General features: G+C 56.0%; 3 protein-coding genes, 1 long non-coding RNA gene and 1 other non-coding gene across 11 annotated transcripts in view; 3 read left to right on the top strand and 2 right to left on the bottom strand.

Moving 5' to 3' along the window:
• Nucleotides 1–2,750, top strand: part of AARS1 (alanyl-tRNA synthetase 1) — a 37,769-nt gene extending 35,019 nt beyond the window's left edge. For both annotated transcript variants that reach the window (XM_030829353.1, XM_030829359.1), the window contains exons 17-21: nucleotides 416–529; nucleotides 1,068–1,187; nucleotides 1,308–1,394; nucleotides 1,673–1,786; nucleotides 2,134–2,750. In XM_030829353.1, coding sequence (XP_030685213.1) covers nucleotides 416–529; nucleotides 1,068–1,187; nucleotides 1,308–1,394; nucleotides 1,673–1,786; nucleotides 2,134–2,319 — 621 coding nt within the window. In that variant the 3' untranslated portion in view covers nucleotides 2,320–2,750. The remainder of the gene's footprint in view (nucleotides 1–415; nucleotides 530–1,067; nucleotides 1,188–1,307; nucleotides 1,395–1,672; nucleotides 1,787–2,133) is intronic.
• Nucleotides 2,751–3,065: 315 nt separating this feature from the next.
• Nucleotides 3,066–4,083, top strand: EXOSC6 (exosome component 6). The gene has a single exon (XM_030829371.1). The coding sequence runs from the start codon at nucleotides 3,161–3,163 to the stop codon at nucleotides 3,980–3,982; it is 822 nt and encodes a 273-aa protein (XP_030685231.1). The 5' UTR covers nucleotides 3,066–3,160; the 3' UTR covers nucleotides 3,983–4,083.
• Nucleotides 4,084–5,458: 1,375 nt separating this feature from the next.
• On the bottom strand, nucleotides 5,459–16,053 carry LOC115838598. 6 transcript variants are annotated; one of them, XM_030829347.1, is made up of 7 exons: nucleotides 15,825–16,053; nucleotides 14,413–14,491; nucleotides 9,024–9,163; nucleotides 8,221–8,364; nucleotides 7,987–8,100; nucleotides 7,500–7,626; nucleotides 5,459–6,145 (listed from the first exon to the last, which is right to left on the bottom strand). In XM_030829347.1, the coding sequence occupies exons 2-7, from the start codon at nucleotides 14,481–14,483 to the stop codon at nucleotides 6,031–6,033; spliced, it is 711 nt and encodes a 236-aa protein (XP_030685207.1). In that variant the 5' UTR covers nucleotides 14,484–14,491; nucleotides 15,825–16,053; the 3' UTR covers nucleotides 5,459–6,030. The 6 variants fall into 6 exon arrangements, 4 of the variants coding, with proteins under 4 accessions (XP_030685207.1, XP_030685186.1, XP_030685199.1 ...); XR_004033643.1 differs by having other exon boundaries at nucleotides 7,500–7,631; nucleotides 7,987–8,364; XM_030829326.1 differs by having other exon boundaries at nucleotides 7,987–8,364.
• Nucleotides 9,686–9,756, top strand: TRNAG-GCC. The gene has a single exon. It is a non-coding gene; the product is annotated as a tRNA-Gly (tRNA).
• A 2,338-nt stretch (nucleotides 16,054–18,391) lies between the features above and the next one.
• LOC115838596 lies at nucleotides 18,392–19,203 on the bottom strand. The gene is made up of 2 exons (XR_004033630.1): nucleotides 18,790–19,203; nucleotides 18,392–18,458 (listed from the first exon to the last, which is right to left on the bottom strand). It is a non-coding gene; the product is annotated as an uncharacterized LOC115838596 (long non-coding RNA).
• Between the last annotated feature and the right edge of the window lie 534 nt (nucleotides 19,204–19,737).

Genomic DNA, 19,737 nt, shown 5'->3' with positions numbered 1-19,737 from the left:
GTGGAAGAGGGTAAGACATAGATTCGCTGTGGCTTCGGGGCCCCCAGCACGGATCCATGTACTCCTAGGGGCGTGCTTAATCTGAGGCGGTGCAGTAGAGGATGGGTGCTCTGTCATGGGAACTGGTGTGTCTGACTTGTGCTGAAGCACCAGGGGTGGCCACTTGCTGGAGGACGGGGCCCCTGATTCTAGAGCTTGATCACCCCTGAGTCTGAGTTGGGTGCAGCCTTTGCCAGTGAGCCTGTGAGCACTGTGCTCCTTGCTGGGGCCAGCACCTGCTCCCCACAGACACTTTTGGGGTGCTGGGGTGTGTTGCTGCAGGACCTGCCACCGGGGCTTCTGCAGCTGCTCAGACACAGGATAGTGAGGCTGACTCAGGCCTCCTGCCTGGGGTTGACCCGGTGTCCCCTCCCAGGCCCTCAGGAAAGCAGAGAGCTTGAAGAAATCTCTCTCTGTAATGGAAGGCAAAGTGAAGGGCCAGACTGCTCCCAACAAGGATGTGCAGCGGGAGATCGCTGACCTTGGAGAGGTAGGGACGGCTTCCCTCCCTCCGTCCTCAGGGCCTGATGCATGCGACATGCCCCATCTTCAGGAAATCTGTAGTCAGTCAGGCCCTTGGTTCTTGGTGGAATGGGTCTTCGGGCTGACTTCTGTTGTTCTGCAGCCTTATAGCAGGGACCCCATGGATCCTGGCCTTGGACGCTGGACTTTCCCTGCTGCTCCCGGTGCTGCTAGCAGGAGAGCTCTTCCCAAGCATGTGTGGGCATTGGGGTGGAGGGATTTGGGGCAGGGGCTAAGGCTAGCCCTTGCTTACAAGCCTGCCTGGCATTTATTTGTATTTCAAGCTGCCAGGAAGCTCATCACAGGCTGTTCCCAGCCTGGTAAGGACCGGGCCTGACTTGGGAGCCCAGCTTTCTGCTGCTCCTGAAGGGACTGGTCTCAAAGCTTTCCTTGCTTTCTTTTCCAGGACACTAGTCAGGGAGGACTTGGGTTCGGGTGGGGTGGGTTGGACCCTGACATCCCAGCAAGTTGTGGCCTAGATTCAGATGGTCGTCTTTTGGTTCCAGGCCCTGGCCACTGCAGTCATCCCCCAGTGGCAGAAGGATGAATTGCGGGAGACTCTCAAATCCCTAAAGAAGGTCATGGATGACCTGGACCGAGCCAGCAAAGCCGATGTCCAGAAACGAGTGAGTCCTGGCAGCACCAATGGCCACAGTGTTTCCTAGGCAAAGGCTGGCAGGGTACTGCCAGGGGTTGGGGGTCTGGGCTTTTGGTCTGAGCTGCTTTTCTGGACTTTTTTCTTGCAGGTGTTAGAGAAGACAAAGCAGCTCATCGACAGCAACCCCAACCAGCCCCTCGTCATCCTGGAGATGGAGAGCGGCGCCTCAGCCAAGGCAACCCAGGGGCCAGCGTCCCCTCCCCTAGGGCTCATCAGCCCTCTGGTGGTTGACATGTGGCCTCTGTGGCTCTGAGCCAAGTGGTTGCCCAAGGGCTCACTGTCTCGGAGATTGGGAGGAACAGCAGCTCCCTGCATCTGGGAGGCATACCTGGGCACAGCCCCTGCCCTGGGAAGGGGTAGGGGTGGGTGGCAGGCCTTCTGAGGGCTGCAAATGCTCACACTAGTGAGGGGCCCTGCTCCAGCACCGTGGCCTGAGCCAGGTCCTCCCCACAGGCCCTGAATGAAGCCTTGAAGCTCTTCAAGACGTACTCCCCTCAGACATCTGCCATGCTTTTCACGGTGGACAACGAGGCTGGGAAGATCACGTGCCTGTGTCAAGTCCCCCAGGTCAGAACCACCTCACAGCAGTGGGAAGTGTTAGGTCTTAAGGTTGTTTGCTGAGGTCTGTGTGTGTACAACCTGCATTTAAAACAGCCCTTCTCCTGCCCACCTGTTGGTCACCTTTGCCAGTACCCCTTACCCAGGCCTCCTCATTGGTGAAGACGTCTCGTTGATACCTGGCTTTGCCACTGTCCTGTCCTGGCAGTGGCCATGACTGCCCCCTGTACCAGCCGTAAAGTCTGTCTCGGCCTCCAGCAAGGAGTCGGTGATGGCTCCTGCATCCTTTCTTTCCCTCCATTCCTCCCTCAATCCCATCTTCTGTCCTAACTCCCCCTTCCCTTCCTGTATTCTAGAATGCAGCCAATCGGGGCTTAAAAGCCAGCGAGTGGGTGCAGCAGGTGTCAGGCCTGATGGATGGTAAAGGTGGTGGCAAGGATGTGTCTGCACAGGCCACAGGCAAGAACGTTGGCTGCCTGCAGGAGGCACTGCAGCTGGCCACTTCCTTCGCCCAGCTGCACCTCGGAGATGTAAAGAACTGAGTGAGGGAGGAGGCGGCTCCCACTGGATCCATTTATCTAGCCCGGAGCTCTTCATCTGCTACAAGAACATTTCAATCTTGGGACCTTTAAAGAGCCCGTCCTAACTCAGCAGTAACTGGAACACACCTGGGAGCACTCCCGTGTCTCAGTGCCCCTTAAATTTTTGCCCTGAGCCTTCCACGTCAGTGCCATCGGTCTAGAACCACTACCCACGCATTGCTGTTGATCGTCACGCTCGCATCTATAGATAACGGCTCTCCAGACCTGAGCTTTCTGCGTCAGCAAGTAGGAATCATTTTTGCTGCAGAGAATAAAGGACCACATGCAATACTTAAGGCCGCATGATCTCTATCCCTCTTCGCAATAGGGGCTCGCTCTTTTGACAGCCTTTGGGCCCCTGGTGGCTGTAGAATAAATGCTGTGGCTCCTGCTGGCTGCTGTAGTGTTCACCTAGTCCAGCCCCAGAACCCAAAATTTTGGAATAGCCCCTAGGGTTGCCTCAAACGTCTGTGGAGGTGGAGGCCAAATAGGTGGGGTGACATGGAGCAAGGCGTTCATAATTTAGCAGATGAGGGGTGGGGGTAGTGGAAGCAGAGAAGCTTTTCTTGGAGCTGCTCTCCCCGCTCCCTTCCAGCAGGCTGGATGGATCCGGCTACCCTGCCCAAGTGGAACCTGGGTGTCGGGGACGCCGGCCGTTCTCCCTCCGGGCCTCCAGGGGCGCTGTAGCGCCGCCCGCCGCTCTCCCGACAGCCCTCGCGCAGGCGCGCGTCCTTAAGCCACGAAAGAAGCACTGGGTGCGGCTGGGCGTTGGGCGGAAGCGGTTCGCACGCCAGGAGCCGCCATGCCGGGGGACCACCGCCGCATCCGCGGCCCTGAAGAATCGCAGTCGCCGCAGCTGTACGCGGCCGACGAGGAGGAGGAGGCCCCCGCCGCCCGCGACCCAACGCGGCTGCGGCCCGTGTACGCGCGCGCCGGGCTGCTGAGCCAGGCCAAGGGCTCGGCCTACCTGGAGGCGGGAGGTACTAAGGTGCTGTGTGCCGTGTCGGGCCCGCGACAGGCCGAGGGCGGCGAGCGCGGCGGCGGCCCGGCCGGAGCAGGCGGCGAGGCCCCGGCCGCGCTGCGCGGTCGCCTGCTCTGCGACTTCCGCCGCGCGCCCTTCGCGGGCCGCCGGCGCCGCGCTCCCCCGGGCGGCTGCGAGGAGCGTGAGCTGGCGCTGGCGCTGCAGGAGGCGCTGGAGCCGGCTGTGCGCCTGGGCCGCTACCCGCGCGCGCAGCTGGAGGTGTCGGCGCTGCTGCTGGAGGACGGTGGCTCGGCCCTGGCCGCCGCGCTCACCGCCGCCGCGCTCGCCTTGGCTGACGCGGGCGTGGAGATGTACGACCTGGTGGTGGGCTGCGGCCTGAGCCTCGCGCCTGGGCCCGCGCCCACCTGGTTGCTGGACCCCACGCGGCTCGAGGAAGAGCGCGCCGCCGCCGGCCTCACCGTGGCGCTCATGCCCGTGCTGAATCAGGTGGCTGGGCTGCTGGGCAGCGGCGAGGGCGGCCTGACCGAGAGCTGGGCGGAGGCCGTACGCCTGGGCCTCGAGGGCTGCCAGCGCCTCTACCCCGTGCTGCAGCAGAGTCTGGTGCGGGCCGCCCGCCGCAGGGGCGCCGCCGCCCAGCCCTGAACCAGAAGCCTGAGCAACGACGGACGAAAGCCGAGGACTGTGCTGCCGCCGTTCCCGAAAAGACCTGCGCCATCGGCCTCCAGTCTGCGTCGAGATAAGCAGCCGGAGCCCCGGAGAGCACCTGGGGAGGCGCGAGCAGGGCCAAGGCGCCGGACAGCTGTGGTGGTGGAAGGGCTTTTTACAAATCTCATTAAAGGAACTTGAGCCGGCTCTCAGCTGCGACCCAGTTGAGGAAACCTGTGAGCGCATCCTGACTCCCAAGTTGGAAACGACTTTAGCTGGACTTACCTGGAAGCTGGTACCTGGAGCTACTATCATTCAGGCCAGCCAGTGACTCCGTCCGATATAATTGGGCGACTTTTGAGAGGATGGACAAGAAGACTGTGCCTTCTCACTACTGTGTCTGAGCCAAAAGAAAGACCCTTTTATATCTGAAAAACGTCTTCTGGTCTTGTTCTTCTTGGTCCAGGATTTAAAAGAGCAAGGCTCCTTTGTTCTTGCATTCCAGGTGTCGAGGGGTCGCGACGGCGCTGCCTTAAATGGGTTCTGTTTCTTAGGCCAATGTGAACAGGAGAGACGGCTGAAAAGAGCTGCAGAGCTTGATGGGAGTGCTGTGATTTGGAGAAGCAGCTGCCCCCACACGAACCAGAGTCAGGGCAACTGCTGAGATGCGACAAGAGGAGGGAGAGTTGGCCGGGCGCGGTGGCTCACGCCTGCAGTCCCAGCACTTTGGGAGGCCAAGGCGGGAGGATCACCTAAGGTCGGAAGTCCGAGACCAGCCTGACCAACATGGAGAAACCCCATCTCTACTAAAAATACAAAAGGCGGGGTGGCACACGCCTGTAATCCTAGCTACTCGGGAGGCTGAGGGAGGAGAATCGTTGGAACCCGGGAGGTGGAGGTTGCGGTGAGCGGAGATCGCGCCATTGCACTCCAGCCTGGGCAACAGGAGCAAGACTCCCTCTCGACGTGGGGAGGGAGTATGGCCCCAGAAGGGCGCTGAGTGCACCTCAGGCCTCAACCTGTTTTGGTGCTGGGTAGCTGAAAAGGGTTTTGCTCTGGGTAGAAGCAAGATCTGTCCTTGGCCATGTGCAGAGCGGCACAACGCGAACCTCCACTGTGGGTGAGAAGTGGGGTCCCTGGCCGTCTTCATCACGTGGTGCCCTGGTCCTACAAGGAAGACCCTGATCAGCACCGTAGAGGGCAGGTGCACTGCCAGGAAAGCCAGGTACAGCCTGACTGACTCACCACGAGCGTTGGGTCTTTCCTATGTGGCTCCTAGCTCTGCTGGTTTGGTCTCAAGACTGCAGTGGAGGAAGCCAGGTGAACTGCCGTTTGGAAGGCAGGGCAGCCAGGTCCCCTCTCTGCACTCGCCTTGGTGTGTTCAAGGGTGGGCTCAGCTTCTGTAGGAAGTGCCAGCCTGGGGCAGTCTAAGGACAAGAATGAGCTTTTGGGGCCACACCGAGAACCCCTGACCAGGAAAAAGAAATACAAATTTTATTTTTTCCCTTCTGACATGTCTTTCTAGAGCAGGTCTGATAATAGTATCACACCAGTGGAAATAAGACAGAATGTAATTCTGAAGGATGGCTTTGTAGAGTAGATGGGGAGTCTGGAGCCCAAAGAGGGCTGTGGGGGGCGTGCAGACTGAGAGTACTCCAGCAGTTTCAGGGAGAATGGGAACTCAGGGAGATATGTTGGCCAGCTGTTGGCTGGTGGTGCATCGGGAGGGGAGTGAAGAGCAGCCCTGTCTGCATTCAAACAAGGCTGAGGGTGCCCTCTGAGCCCTGGGGTGGGGTTGGAATGGGCTGTCATCTGCCCCTTTGCAAGACAACCTCAGCTTCATGAGGATGGCAACCTGGTGCAGTCCCAGGCCACCTCCCTAACCCTGTCGGTCCCAGGACCATCATCTCGAAATGCAACCTCTAAAGAAGCTAAACCCACCACTACAGGTTGGCCTTCTGCTTGTCTGGCCAAGCCCCGCATCTACTTCCATTGCCCCAGCTCCAGGTGAGGCATGTCAGTTTGCATGGGTGCTAAGGTGGCCTTCAAAACCTACTACGCCAGACAAGGAGCCATCTATCCCAGAATGCCTGGAGCTGATGAGCCTGGAGGGGTTCCTGCTGCTTCCTGGCTGTCCTGGTCGTCTGCGTGGTTCTCCACCTGTAAGGAAAACAGAAGCAGGGCAGTGTGGGAGGGGCTGGAGGCATGGGAGGCTAGGAAAGGGAGACCACCTGCTCACAACATCTAGTCTCCGCCACATCCCACTTTCCATTTCCTCCCCAGAGCTTTGGCAGCTCAGGGCTTCTCTGGATTCTACCTAAGACCTAGAATCCCAGAACCACCAGGCAAAAGAAAGCATTCGTCTACATGTAGCCATTCCTTTTCCAGATGTTACAGGTGTGACTCAGGCCCTAGGCAGCAGTGAGAGCCCTCCCGAGCCCAGCAGGCCAGCAGAGCTGGGTAGGTAGATAGCTGAGGGCTCCAGCCCCAGTGTGGACTGGGCACGGCCTGCCTCAGACCACCGAGAGTGGAAGCAGTGGTGGTGGTGGTAGGACGGAATATTCAGGCCCTCTAATGCCACACATAGGGCATGTTAGCAATTCCAGGAAGGTCAGTGTACCACAGCTTCCCCGGTGGGGGCATAGCCCATGTGACAGCCAGAGACCCTGCAGCAGCAGGAAGATGGCAGAAACCTGGGTGTTTTTTTTTTTTTTGGAGACGGAATTTTGCTCGTTGCCCAGGCTGGAGTGCAATGGTGCGATCTCAGCTCACCACAACCTCCACCTCCCGGGTACAAGCAATTCTCCTGTCCCAGCCTCCGGAGTAGCTGGGAGTACAGGCATGCGCCACCACGCCCGGCTAATTTATTATTTTTTGAGATGGAGTCTCACTCTGTCACCCAGGCTAGGGCACAGCAGCATGGTCTCGGCTCACTGCAACCTCTGCCTTATGGGTTCAAGCGATTCTCCTGCCTCAGCCTCCCAAGTAGCTGGGATTATAGGCGCCTGCCACCGTGCCCAGCCAATTTTATGTATTTTTAGTAGAGACAGGGTTTTTCCATGTTGGTCAGGTTGGTCTCAAACTCCCAACCTCAGGTGATCCACCTGCCTCGGCCTCCCAGAGTGCTGGGATTACAGGTCTGAGCCACTGCGCCCAGCCAAAACCTGGGTTTTAACAAGCTTACCAGCTGGGTCTCAGGGCAAGGGGTCTGGGGCCATGGGGCACACCTGTGACATTCCCGCTACAATGCTCCAACCACGTCCCCCCACTGCCTTCTGGGAGAAGGTATTTCAGCCCAGAACTGACCCTGGCACTGCTGAGCTCTCCAAGCCCAGGGTTGGGAGGCAGAAAACACAGGGCAGGGCCCAGCCTCCTAGGCAGGGGGCATACACCTCCCCCTCCACACCACCTCGGGCTCCTGGACTGACCAGAGGCCCTCCCTTGCTCACAGGGAGGCCACAAGGAACCAAACCCAGGGAGGGTGGAGATAGGGAAGCAGGGCCAGGCCACTCACTGTCCGCTCCGTGTCTGTGCCACCCTCGTAGCCATCTGCCTCTGGACCAGCCCCCTCACTCTAGGGCTTCTGCAGGGGCTCAGAGCTGCATGAGGAGCCCTTGCTACCAGGGCCCCTGTTCTTGCCACTGTCCTTTGTGGTTGTGTAGAGAGAGTCATCAGTCAATGGCTGGGTTTGGAGGCCACAGCTGACCCCAGAGAGGCCACTTGATGCCCAGCGATGACCTAGGGCCCATAAGACTCAAGAGGGCAGGAAGCAGATGGGCTGGGACATGGGGCTCTGTCTCCAGGTGGTTGCTCAGTGGGTGGGGGCAACCCAGAAGCCACAAGAGTTCTTGAGCCTCAAGAACAGCCCAGGGATGGGGAGTGGGGAATGTACTCCAGGGAGGGGAACCTGAAGATGGGGAAAGGCACAGGCAGGGCCCCAGGCACTGGGCATCTTCAGGAGTGGGGAAAGCTGGGCTTGCACAGAAGTGTGGTGATCAGACCTGCGGGTGGGACCTGCTGCTGGTCCATGCACTCCAGACTTTGCAGCAGGCTGTCCACCTGGGCTTTGATCTGCTGCAGCTCCCCCTGGATGTCATGTAGCTCCTCGGTGGGGACTGCGGGGAGAGGGACCAGGGTTGGTGCCCACGCTGAGCTCTGGGGCCTGCCCTGACAGCTGGTGTGGCCACCCAGCTCCTCCCTAGCAATGCAGGTGTCACTGTGGCCCCCATTCACACTTTTTCTGCCCAGAGGGCTGGTAGCTGTTCCTGGAGGCCCGTTGGGGACTGAAGCCACTCCTGACACCCATGCCCATGTGGGCCCTCCGGATCTTGACAGGCATGTGGTTGATGAGCAGGGGGATCCTCTGGTATTCATAGTCCCTGGGGACAGGACAGAGAGGGAGTCAGGCCAGCCAGCCCCACCTGCTCACTCGGAGGACACGGGGAGGCCCTGCCCACCTGTAGGGAACATGATCTCTGTATAGCTTGTAGTTTAGGTCATAGCTACTGCTGCTGCAAAGGACACAAACAGAAGGGGTCACTGCACACAGCCAGGGGCTCTGCCCGGTGCCCAGTTGAACTTGGAAAACTGAAGTTCACAGCTCTTCCTTAGAATGCCAGCCTTCCTCAGTGAAGAGACCCTAGGGACTTGCCCAAGGTCACTTTGGGAGACCACAGCAAACCAGCCTCCCCACTTGGCCTCTGAAAAGGGACACCTCCAGGTGACAGGGGAGACACAGTCACCCACAGGCATCTGGCAGCCAGAGCCCGCCCCCGCCCCCAAGGCTGCTCTGTGAAACCAGGCACTGTTGATGTCCTGAGCCTTCGTCTGGCAAAGGATAAAAGGGAAGAGGTGTGTCAGAGCCAAAGCTCCGGCAGGGCGTGAGAGATCCTTCAATCCTTGCCTGAGAATCACCAGGGCCAGCAGGCAGGACTAGGGACAGGGCAGCGGCCAGGTCACCTTGGCCTTTGCTCCAGGCCCTGAGAGACAAGATGGGCCCCAACGGCCCAGGCTCACAGAAGTGGGGCTCCCCACTTACCACACACCAAGCACCCCATGGCACCTGTGTCGGGAGGGGTCGGGGAGCATGCAAAGAGACAGCTGGGTCCCGACCTGGGCGGGAAGCTCTGGGGGCCCTGCAGCAGGAGCTTCAGGTCCTTCCTGTGCCTGGGGAGGGCCCTGAGTTGGGGAAAAGGAGGGGATGCGTGGTGATGGATGGGGGTGGTATAAGGTTCTGAAACAACTTTCCAGTCCTGTTGCCCTTGCCCCCAGCTCAGGGCCAGCACATGAGGGGCAGAATGGAGGACATCCTGTGTGCCTGCCCATCCCCTCCATCTCCTGCCACCCCCGACTCCCACCCCTGCTTTCTGGCTTCAGGAGGTCTGGGTGGGTGGCCCAGGAAGCTTCCTATTCAGGTCAGAGGAGCAGGAAGGAGAGGGAGGAGAGCCAGCTCTCCACAGCAAGGCGGGTCCAGCCGCGGGGGTAGGTGGACAGGGACCCCCCAATGGCCAGGAAGGACTGAGCAGTGAGGGCTGGGGCCAAGACGGCATTGGAGGTGAAGGCCTCTGAGGAGCAGGGCCACCCTGGAAAGTGTCCTTGACCCAGCCTGACAGCCCCTTTCCCTGCGGCCAGACCAGGCTGGGCAGGCAGGTCCAGGCCTGTGACCACCTGGGCAGTGGTGGCAAAACCATCTTTACTGAGGCATTGGTGGTTCAGTGGTAGAATTCTCGCCTGCCACGCGGGAGGCCAGGGTTTGATTCCTGGCCAATGCAGGGGGAGCTTTTTATTTCTTCCCCATGTTCTTTACCTCATTCCTGTTCCCCAAAATGCCCATTTTTCAGTGTTTTTTGTTGTTGTTGTTTTTTAAAGACAGGATCTTGGGACCGGGTACAGTGCCTCACGCCTGTAATCCCAGCTACTCAGGAGGCTGAGGCAGGAGAATTGCTTGAACCCGGGAAATGGAGGTTGCAGTGAGCCAAGATCATGCCATTACACTCCAACCTGGGCAACAGAGTGAGATTTTTTTTTTTTTTTTTTTTTTAAAAAGGATTTTGGCTGGACGCCGTGGCTCACACCTGTGCTCCTGGCACTTTGGGAGGCTGAGGAGGGTGAATTACCTGAGGACAGGAGTTTGGGACCAGCCTTGCCAAAATGGTGAAACCCTATCTCTACTAAAAATGCAAAAAACTAGCCAGGCATGGTGGTGGATGCTTGTAATCCCAGCTCCTCAGGAGGCTGAAGCAGGAGAATGACTTGAACCCGGGAGGTAGAAGTTACAGTGAGCGGAGATCACATCACCCTACTCTAGCCTGGGCAACAAGAGTGAAACTGTCTCAAAAAAAATAAATAAATAAAAGAAGATCTTGCACTGTCGCCCAGGCTGGAGTGCAGTGGTATGATCCTCACTGCAGCTTCAACCTCCCGGGCTCAAGAGATCCTCCTGCCTCAGCCTCCCGAGTAGCTGGGACCACAGGCCAAAAATAAAATAATTAGTGTGCCCAGCTAATTATTTTTTGTAGAGACAGGTTCTCTATCTTGTCCAGGCTGGTCTCAAACCTGGGCCTAAGTGTATTTTTGTGAGTAGCCAGAGACGAACCATGTACTGGAAGGGGATTCTGCTGACCGCCACCCAAGCTGAGATAAACGGGGAGAGATTGCACTAGGGTGCATGCCCACCTGCAGCCACCTGTTACAGGCGGGGGGTCTTCCTCACGGGGCCTCCCTGCCCTGGCCTGCCTTTGCCAGCACTGAGGCCAGGGCCTGTGTCCAGGTGGGTTGGCAGCCTTGCCCTTCTCTCCCCAAGGGGAAGGGCCTAGTTGCACCAGGGCAGTGGCTGCAGCTGCTCCCTGCTCTGTAATGGTTACAGCCTGCAATCTGGGAACTTCCCACAGAAAGAGAAACAAAATGCACCTTCCGAATATGGCTCTGTGGGCAGAGGCCAAGCCACCTCCTCAAGTGTCCTCAGGGCTGGATTGTGGGGCAGGAGGTGGGGACCTGGGTGGGCAATGCTTCTGCTATGCCTTTCCCTCCATGTTGCCAAATTCCGTGTGTGTGTGTGTGTGTCAGAGTCTTACTCTGTCACCCAGGAAGTGGCACGATCTTAGCTCACTGCCACCGTAACCTCCTGCGTTTAAGTGATCCTCCCACGTCAGCCTCTTGAGTAGCTGGGACTACAGGCACGCATCACCACACCCAGCTAATTTTTTATTCTTTTTTTTTTTTTTTTTTGAGAGAGTCTTGCTCTGTCACCCAAGCTGGAGTGCAGTGGCACAATCTCAGCTCACTGCAACCTTTGCCTCATGGGTTCAAGTGATTCTCCTGCCTCAGCCTCCAAGTAGCTGGGATTACAGGCACCTCCTGCCACCACACCCAGCTAGTTTTTGTATTTTTAGTAGAGACAAGGTTTCACCATGTTGGCCAGGCTGGTCTTGAACTCCTAACCTCAGGTGATCCACCCACCTCGACCTCCCAAAGTGCTGGGATTACAGGCGTGAGCCACTGCGCCCGGCCTATTTTTATTTTATGTCTTGTAGACATGGAAGTCTCACTGTCTTGCCCAGACTTTTCTTAAACCCTGGGCTCAAGCTATCCGCCGCCTCAACCTCCCAGAGTGCCGGAATAACAGGCATGAGCCACCTCGGTGGGCGCACATTCCATTTTGAGACCCAAATCACATGGCTGGACTTGAGCAGCCCTCAGGGAGAGGTCATTCAGCAGCTCACTGCCCGCCACAGCCCCAGCCCTGAGCAGTCCCTCCTCTGGGGACCATCCCCAAGGGGGCAAAGAGCCACCACCACAGCCCCCTACCCACTGCTACCTGTGCTGCTGGGGAAGCATTTGGCCTCCCTCACTGGAGCCGCCTGAAGACAATCGGGTCTCAAGGAGGCCATCTCTGCCTAGCTCTGCCCCAGGTCTCAAATGCCAGGCCCCTCTGAATTGTCTTTCAGTCCCTGTGGGGCAGGCGGCATCACTCCCCATTGCCTCTGGGTCGCCCTACATCAACCCTGCCCCAAAACTCCCCAGCGGGGGCTGGATGACTGGATCCAAGCCTGCTGGGTAAGGAGGTGGATGGAAAATATGAAATCCAATGAAGGATTAGCCTCAGAAATGACCATGTTAAAAAAAATGTGGGTTGGGCAAAATGGCTTCCAGCACTTTGGGAGGCCAAGGCAAGAGGATCACTTGAGCCCAGGAGTTCAAGACCAACCTGGGCAACACAGTGAGAACCCCCCCTTCTCTTTAAAAAAAAAAAAAAAAAAAAATAGCCAGGCATGGTGGCATGTGCCTGTAGTCCCAGTTACTCGGGAGGCTGAGGTCAGAGGATCACTTGAGCCCGGGAGTTCAGGGCTGCAGTGAGCCACGATGGCACCACTGCACTCCAGCCTGGGTGACAGAGCAAGGTCCTGTCTCTAAAACCAAACAACAGAACACTACGCATTACCCATGAAGACACATCTGCTCAACAGTCCAAAATCAAAGCAGTGCGGAAGCCACCCACACTGGCACACTGCAGGGTGGCAGTGACCCAGGCTGCTGCTGGCAGGAAGCAGCTTGGCCTAATCTCTCTAGAAGTCAGTGTGGAGGCACAGAGACATCTCAGAGCAGCCCACACCCAAGCTCTGCCTCCCACTTCCGGGGAGAGGAGACGAGGGGAAAAACCAAAAGAAACTGGAGCTGCGGGTACCAGGGCACTGACTCCAGCACTGCTCCTAACAGCAGCCACCTCTCTGCCTGCCTCCCACTTCCCCCGCCACCACCCGGATGCGCAGAAGCCATTACAAATGAGCTAATTCAGGCCGGGCGCGGTGGCTCACGCTTGTAATCCCAGCACTTTGGGAGGCCGAGGCGGGCGGATCACGAGGTCAGGAGATCGAGACCACAGTGAAACCCCGTCTCTACTAAAAATACAAAAAAAATTAGCCGGGCGTGGTGGCGGGCGCCTGTAGTCCCAGCTACTCGGAGAGGCTGAGGCAGGAGAATGGCGTGAACCCAGGAGGCGGAGCTTGCAGTGAGCCGAGATCGCGCCACTGCACTCCAGCCTGGGTGACAGAGCGAGACTCCGTCTCAAAAAAAAAAAAAAAAAAAAAAAAGAGCTAATGCAGCCATTACACATGCCCAGCTGAGCAGACACAGGCCAATGTGGTTCACACCCACGCCTGTGAAGAGGACTTGTTTGCTCACAGAAGTTGGTGAGCTCCTTTCCAAACATGTTTAAAGATTTCCTGGCTGGATGTGGTGGCTCACACTTATAATTCCCAGCACTTCGTCTTAAAAAAAAAAAAAAAAAAAAAAAAAAAAAAAAAAGAAGTCTCACTCTGTTGCCCAGGCTGGAGTGCAGGGGCACAATGTAGGTTCACTGCAACCTCTGCCTCTGGGCTCAAGCAATTCTCCTGTCTCAGCCTCCTAAGTAGCTGGGATCCTAGGCACCCATCACCATGCCCGGCTAATTTTTGTATTTTTAGTAGAGATAGGGTTTTACCATGTTGACCAGGCTGGTCTCAAACTCCTGACCTCAAGTGATCCACCCACCTGGGCCTCCCGAAGTGCTAAGATTACAGGCGTGAGCCATCGCGCCTGGCCTAATCCCAGCACTTTGGGTGGCCAAGGTGAGAGGATCCCTTGAGGCGAGGAGTTTGAGACCAGCCCAGCCAATATGGTGAAACCCCGTCTCTACTAAAATATAAAAATTAGCTGGTTGTGGTGACAGGCCTCTGTAATCCCAGCTACTTGGGAGGCTGAGGCAGCAGAATCACTTGAACCAGGGAGGCAGAGGTTGCAATGAGCCAAGATCGCACCTGGAGCTGAGTGAAAAGGGAGCGAGAGTCCATCTCAAAACAAAACAAAAATTAGCCGAGCGTGGTGCCACGAGCCTGTGATCCCAGCTACTTGGGAGGCTAAGGTGGGAGGATTGCTTGAGCCCAGCAGGAGGTTGCAGTGAGCTGAGACCACACCACTGTACTCTAGCCTGGGTGACAGAGCAAGACCTTGTCTTTAAAAAAAAAAAAAAAAAAAAAAGGATTTCCTTACAATTAAGTTTCCCAAGTTTGGGGGACAATGTCAACTAAAAGTTTCCCATTTTCTACTTCCCAAAGGTCTAGACCCAGAAATTACCCCCAGACACTGCCCCCTAGGGACCCTCACCTGGGGGGATTCAGGCTCCTCCAGGCAGAAGGAGGGGCGCTGCCTCGGTCAGGATGGGGGAGTTGGTGGACCAGCTAGAAGGGGCTTTGGAACGCACTGGGTCAACTCCCTCAGTTGACAGAGAAGACCTAAGGCCCAGGGAGGAGGCCCCAAGCACCCGGAGCCGCTGGGTGTGCCGCACACTTGGGGCTTCTGGGGTCCCTGTTCTGTCCCAGGGGAACCCAGAGCCCCACACAAGCTCAACAGTGATCAGCCCGCTCCCCAGCAGCCCACCCCGACAGACTCACCAGAAAACACCTGTGCCGCACTGCTTCTTCTGGCCTGGCCAGGCAGGGCCAGCCTTGGGATCCCGAGCCATGTCTAGATCTACCGGGAGCAAGAGAGCAGGGCAGGGTGTGAGAGGCAAGGGAAGGGGCACAGGGGGTCGGGGTGCAGGAGGACTGGGCTACAAAAGCACACAGGGCCCCCTCTTGCTTCTGCCTGGGTCTTCCCTGCAAAGCAGCAAAGCATGTGCCCCCTGCCACCTCCCCACCAGGGACACAGGCAGCCTGGCCTCTCACAGCCCCAGGCCCCCCACCCAGAGCTGGGGTCAGAGCTTAGGGGTCATCCTAGGAGGTTCCCCAAGACAAAGAGACAAATGGCTTCAACACAAAACCGCCCCAAGGATGGGGGAGGGTGCCCGACTGTTTCCTTCAGACCCGAACCGACCCTCTGATCCACCCCATCACCCAGGCCCTGAAATTTCAGGTGCTACCGTCCAAAGGCAGGAGGGGGAAGCCTGGGATCCTCGGGTCCTCTGAGGAGATACCCAGCCCTCATCTGGGTTAGTTCACAAATGTCCTCTGCTGCCCGCCCAGGGCAGAGAGCCTCTGCCCTGCAGCCCGCCAGCTGCCCGCCCCCGTCCCACACCTGCCCAGGCTAAGCCCTGGTGGCTCTGGCTGCTGCCGCCATGGCCAGCGAGGCTCCAAGGAAGAAGCAAAGCAGCACTTTTTCTTCACTTATTTTTCTTTTTTTATTATTTAAATAGAGACGAGGGTCTCATTATGTTGCCAAAGCTAGTCTAGAATTCCTGGCCTCAAGTGGTCCTCCTGCTTCAGCCTCCCAAAGTGTTGGGAATACAGGCATGAGTCACTGCACACAGCCTACTTTGTACAAAATAGTTTAACATTCAGCCGGGTGCAGTGAGTCACACCTGTAATCCCAGCACTTCGGGAGGCCAAGGTGAGAGGACTGCTTGAGGCCAGGAGTTCAAGACCAACCTGGCCAACATAGTGAGACCCCCATCCCTATACAAAAAGAAAAAACATTATATAATTTTTTTTTTTTCCTGAGATGGAGTTTCACGCTTGTTGTCTAGGCTGGAGTGCAGTGGCATGATCTTGGCTCACTGCAGCCTCCACCTTCCAGGTTCAAGTGATTCTCCTACCTCAGACTCCCAAGTAGCTGGGATTATAGGCGTGTGCCACCACGCCCAGCTAATTTTTGTACTTTTAGTTTAGATGAGGTTTTGCCATGTTGGCCAGGCTGGTCTCAAACTCCTGACCTCAGGTGATCCGCCTGCCTCGGCCTCCCAAAGTGCTGAGACTACAGGCATGAGCCACTGCGCCCACCCATAAAATGTTTTAAAAAGAGTTTAAAGTTCACCAAATCATTGCCCTCAGACAGGTAACCTCCCAGATCCAAGACCCGGATTATTTACCTTGAAGTCAAAAGAGAAGCATCACAGGAAGTCAAGGTGCCCACAACAAGATGCAGGAGCGACACTGGGCTTTCCTTCTGGACTGAACTCATATGAAAGTGCTCCTGGCAGAGGTGGCCCCGATTGTTGGCAGGTTAGAGAGGCCAGTAAGGCCAGTGATGGTGGCTCATGCCTGTAACCCCAGCACTTTGGGAGGCCGAAGCAGGAGGATCATTTGAGCCCAGAAGTTCAAGACAAGTCTGGGCAACATAGACAGATGCCCATCTCTATTTAAAAATAAAAAAAAAGACAAAAATTAACCAGGCGTGGTAGGTATCGTGCACCTGTAGTCTTAGCTATCTGAGAGGCTGGGGTGGGAGGATCACATGAGCCCAGGAGCTCGAGGCTGCAATGAGCAGCAATTGTACCACTGCACTCCAGTCTGTGCAACAGAGTGAGACCCCAGCTTAAAAAAAGGTCAGTAATGCTTTATGAAATCCTATTAAATTTAACAGATTTGAAATGCAAATTAAATGACCCCTGAGCCAGGCATGGGGTCCCACTTTGCACAGCCTGTAACCCCAGCACTTTGGGAGCCCAAGGCAGGTAAATGGCTTGAGCTCAGGAGCTCGAGACCAGCCTGGCCAACATGGTGAAACCCTGTCTCTACAAAAACACAAAAATTAGCCAGGCACAATGGTGTGTGCCTGCAGTCCCCAGTTACTTGGGAGGCTGAGACAGGAGAATTGCTTGAACCTGGGAGGCAGAAGTTCCAATGAGCTGAGATCACGCCACTGCAATCTACTCTGGATAGAGTGAGACTGTCTCAAAGAAAAAAAAAAAAAAATTCTCACCCACTTTTTTTTTTTTTTTTTTTTTTTTTGAGACAGAGTCTCGCTCTGTTGCCCAGGCTGGCGCAATCTTGGCTCACTGCAAGCTGTGCCTCACAGGTTCACGCCATTTTCCTGCCTCAGCCTCCCGAGCAGCTGGGACTACAGGCGCCTGCCACTATACCCAGCTAATTTTTTGTATTTTTTTTTTTTTTTTTAAATAGAGACGGGGTTTCACCATGTTAGCTAGGATGGTCATGATCTCCTGACCTCGAGATCTGCCCGCCTGGGCCTCCCAAAGTGCTGGGATTACAGGTGTGAGCCACCATGCCCAGCCTCACCCACGTTTTTTTGAAGACAGAATCTCCCTCTGTTGCCAAGGCTGGAGGGCAGTGGCACAATCATGGCTCATTGCAACCTTGACCTTCCAGGCTCAAACAATTCTCTAACATCAGCCTTCTGATTCACATCTGTAACTGGGACTACAAGTGTGCACCATCATGCCCGGCTATTATTTTCTCTGTAGAGATGGGATCTCACTATATTGTCCAGACTAGTCTTGAACTCCTGGCCTCAAGCAATCCTCTGGCCTCGGCCTCTCAAAGTGCTGGTATTATAGGCATTAGTCACCATACTCAGATTCTTTTTTTTTTTTTTTTTTTTTTTGAGAAGGAGTCTCTCTCTTTCACCCAGGCTGGAGTGCAGTGGCACGATCTCGGCTCACTGCAGACTCCACGTCCCGGGGGTTCATGCCATTCTCCTGCCTCAGCCTCCCGCGTAGCTGGGACTACAGGCGCCCGCCACCTTGCCCGGCTAATTTTTTGTATTTTTAGTAGAGACGGGGTTTCACCACGTTAGCCAGGATGGTCTCGATCTCCTGACCTCGTGATCCGCCCGCCATGGCCTCCCAAAGTGCTGGGATTACAAGGCGTGAGCCACCGTGCCCGGCCTCAGATTCACTTTTTAAAAAATTTATGGTGGAATGTAGGCCAGGCACGCTGGCTCACATCTATAATCCCAGCACTTTGGGAGGCTGAGGTGGGAGGGTCATTTGAGGTCAGGAGTTCGAGACCAGCCTAACATGGAGAAACCCCATCTCTACTAAAAATACAAAATTAGGCAGGCGTGGCGGCACATGCCTGTAATCCCAGCTACTCGGGAGGCTGGGGCAGGAGAACCTCTTGAACCTGGGAGGCAGAGGTTGCAGCAAACCAAGATAGTGCCATTGCACTGTAGCCTAGGCAACAAGAGCAAAACTCCATTAAAAAAAAAAAAAAAAAAAACATGTATGGTGGAATATTATAGCTGTCAAGGAAACATGCCAGCTAAGTGTTAGCAGGAGGCATTTTTAAGAAGAAAATACAAAGGAGTTCTATCAGTGTGTACATGGGTAGATAAAAATAAATAAAAATAAAAACCAAAAAACAAAGGGGTCTTGTATCCAGCTCTTAATGGACTCCTCAGGCCCCAGGAAGCACAAAGCAGGGCTCAAGGGCCATCGTCCCACAGTTGCTGCTTTGATGACACTGGCTCTGTGTGCTGCTGCTGATAGTGACAGGAGGCAGACAGATCCGAGGCAGACAGATCCCAGGCAGATAGGGGTGAGTCCCCAGTGAAACCTCACCATGAAGCAAAAAAGAGCCTGAAACCCAGCACCCAGAGTGAGAACTTCCATTCTTGTTTGCCCACTCTTTCCTGATTGGTTAAAAAGCACTATTCAGAAAGAACCAATCAAAGGTTACCTTTTCCAATGCTACCTACTGCCTGCCCTGCCACATTCTGTGACCATAAAAGTTCCAGACCCAGCCACAATGATAGAAATCACCTAACTTCAGGCCGGGCGCGGTGGCTCACGCCTGTAATCCCAGCACTTTGGGAGGCCGAGGCGGGCGGATCACAAGGTCAGGAGATCGAGACCATCCTGGCTAACACGGTGAGACCCCGTCTCTACTAAAAATACAAAAAATTAGCCGGGCGAGGTGGCAGGCGCCTGTAGTCCCAGCTACGCGGGAGGCTGAGGCAGGAGAATGGCGTGAACCCCGGGGGGCGGAGCCTGCAGTGAGCCGAGATCGCGCCACTGCACTCCAGCCTGGTGACAGAGCGAGACTCCGTCTCAAAAAAAAAAAAAAAAAAAAAAAAAAAAAAAAAGAAATCACCTAACTTCAGGTGGTTGACCACCCTCGCATCCCCTCTCCACTGAGAGCTGTTTTGTTGCTCAATAACATTCTTCTCTGCCTTCCTCACTCTTTGTCAGTGTGACCTCGTTCTTCTTGGACATGGCACAGGAACTCAGGACCCACCAAATGTGGGTACAGGGAAGGCTGTAACATCATGGCCCTGTCCTCCACCAGCTGAGGGCAGCCGCCCACACAACAGTAGCAGCAGCAGGGCAGAACCAGCTCCAGAGCCATGGGCCAGAGCAGGGCAAGGGGCTGACTGAGCTGTTAACATGCTGCGTTCCATCAGGCTGTGGAAAGTGGGACTAAAAGAGCTAATTAGCTGGCTGGGCACAGTGGCTCACGCCTGTAATCCCAACACTTTGGGAGGCCGAGTCGGCAGATCACCTGAGGTCAGGAGTTTCAGACCAGCCTGGCCAACGTGGTGAAACCCCATCTCTACTGAAAATACAAAAATTAGCTGGGCGTGGTGGCAGGCACCTGCAATCCCAGCTACTCGGGAGGCTGAGGCACAAGAATCACTTAAACCCAGGAGGCAGAGGTTGCAGTGAGGCAAGATCACGCCATTGCACTCCAGCCTGGGCAACAAGAGCAAAACTGTCTCAAAAAAAACCAAAAAAAACAAAAAAACCAAACCAAAACAAAAAAAAGTAATTAGCTATAACACCCCTTTGGGGCTTTGGGGTCATGGACACCCCTGCCTGGACACCATCAAGTTCCCCTTGTCTGGATGCCAGAGTCCACTGTGGAAGTGGCTTGTGACACTCCTGTGGCTCCAGCCACAAGCACCACACAAAGCCTGCTTCTGTGCCAGCACTTGGAATGGCCAGCTGGACCCCACACTCACTCACTCACACACCCCCTCCCACCAGGGGCTGGACAGTTACGGTGGCCACGAGATCCTCACCGGACAGCAGACCAGGCGTG

This window comes from Nomascus leucogenys, chromosome 2 (genome assembly GCF_006542625.1).
Source record: "Nomascus leucogenys isolate Asia chromosome 2, Asia_NLE_v1, whole genome shotgun sequence".
NCBI lineage: Eukaryota > Metazoa > Chordata > Mammalia > Primates > Hylobatidae > Nomascus > Nomascus leucogenys.
Note: the sequence above shows the minus strand (reverse complement) of the source record. Positions and strands in the feature narration are given on the sequence as shown.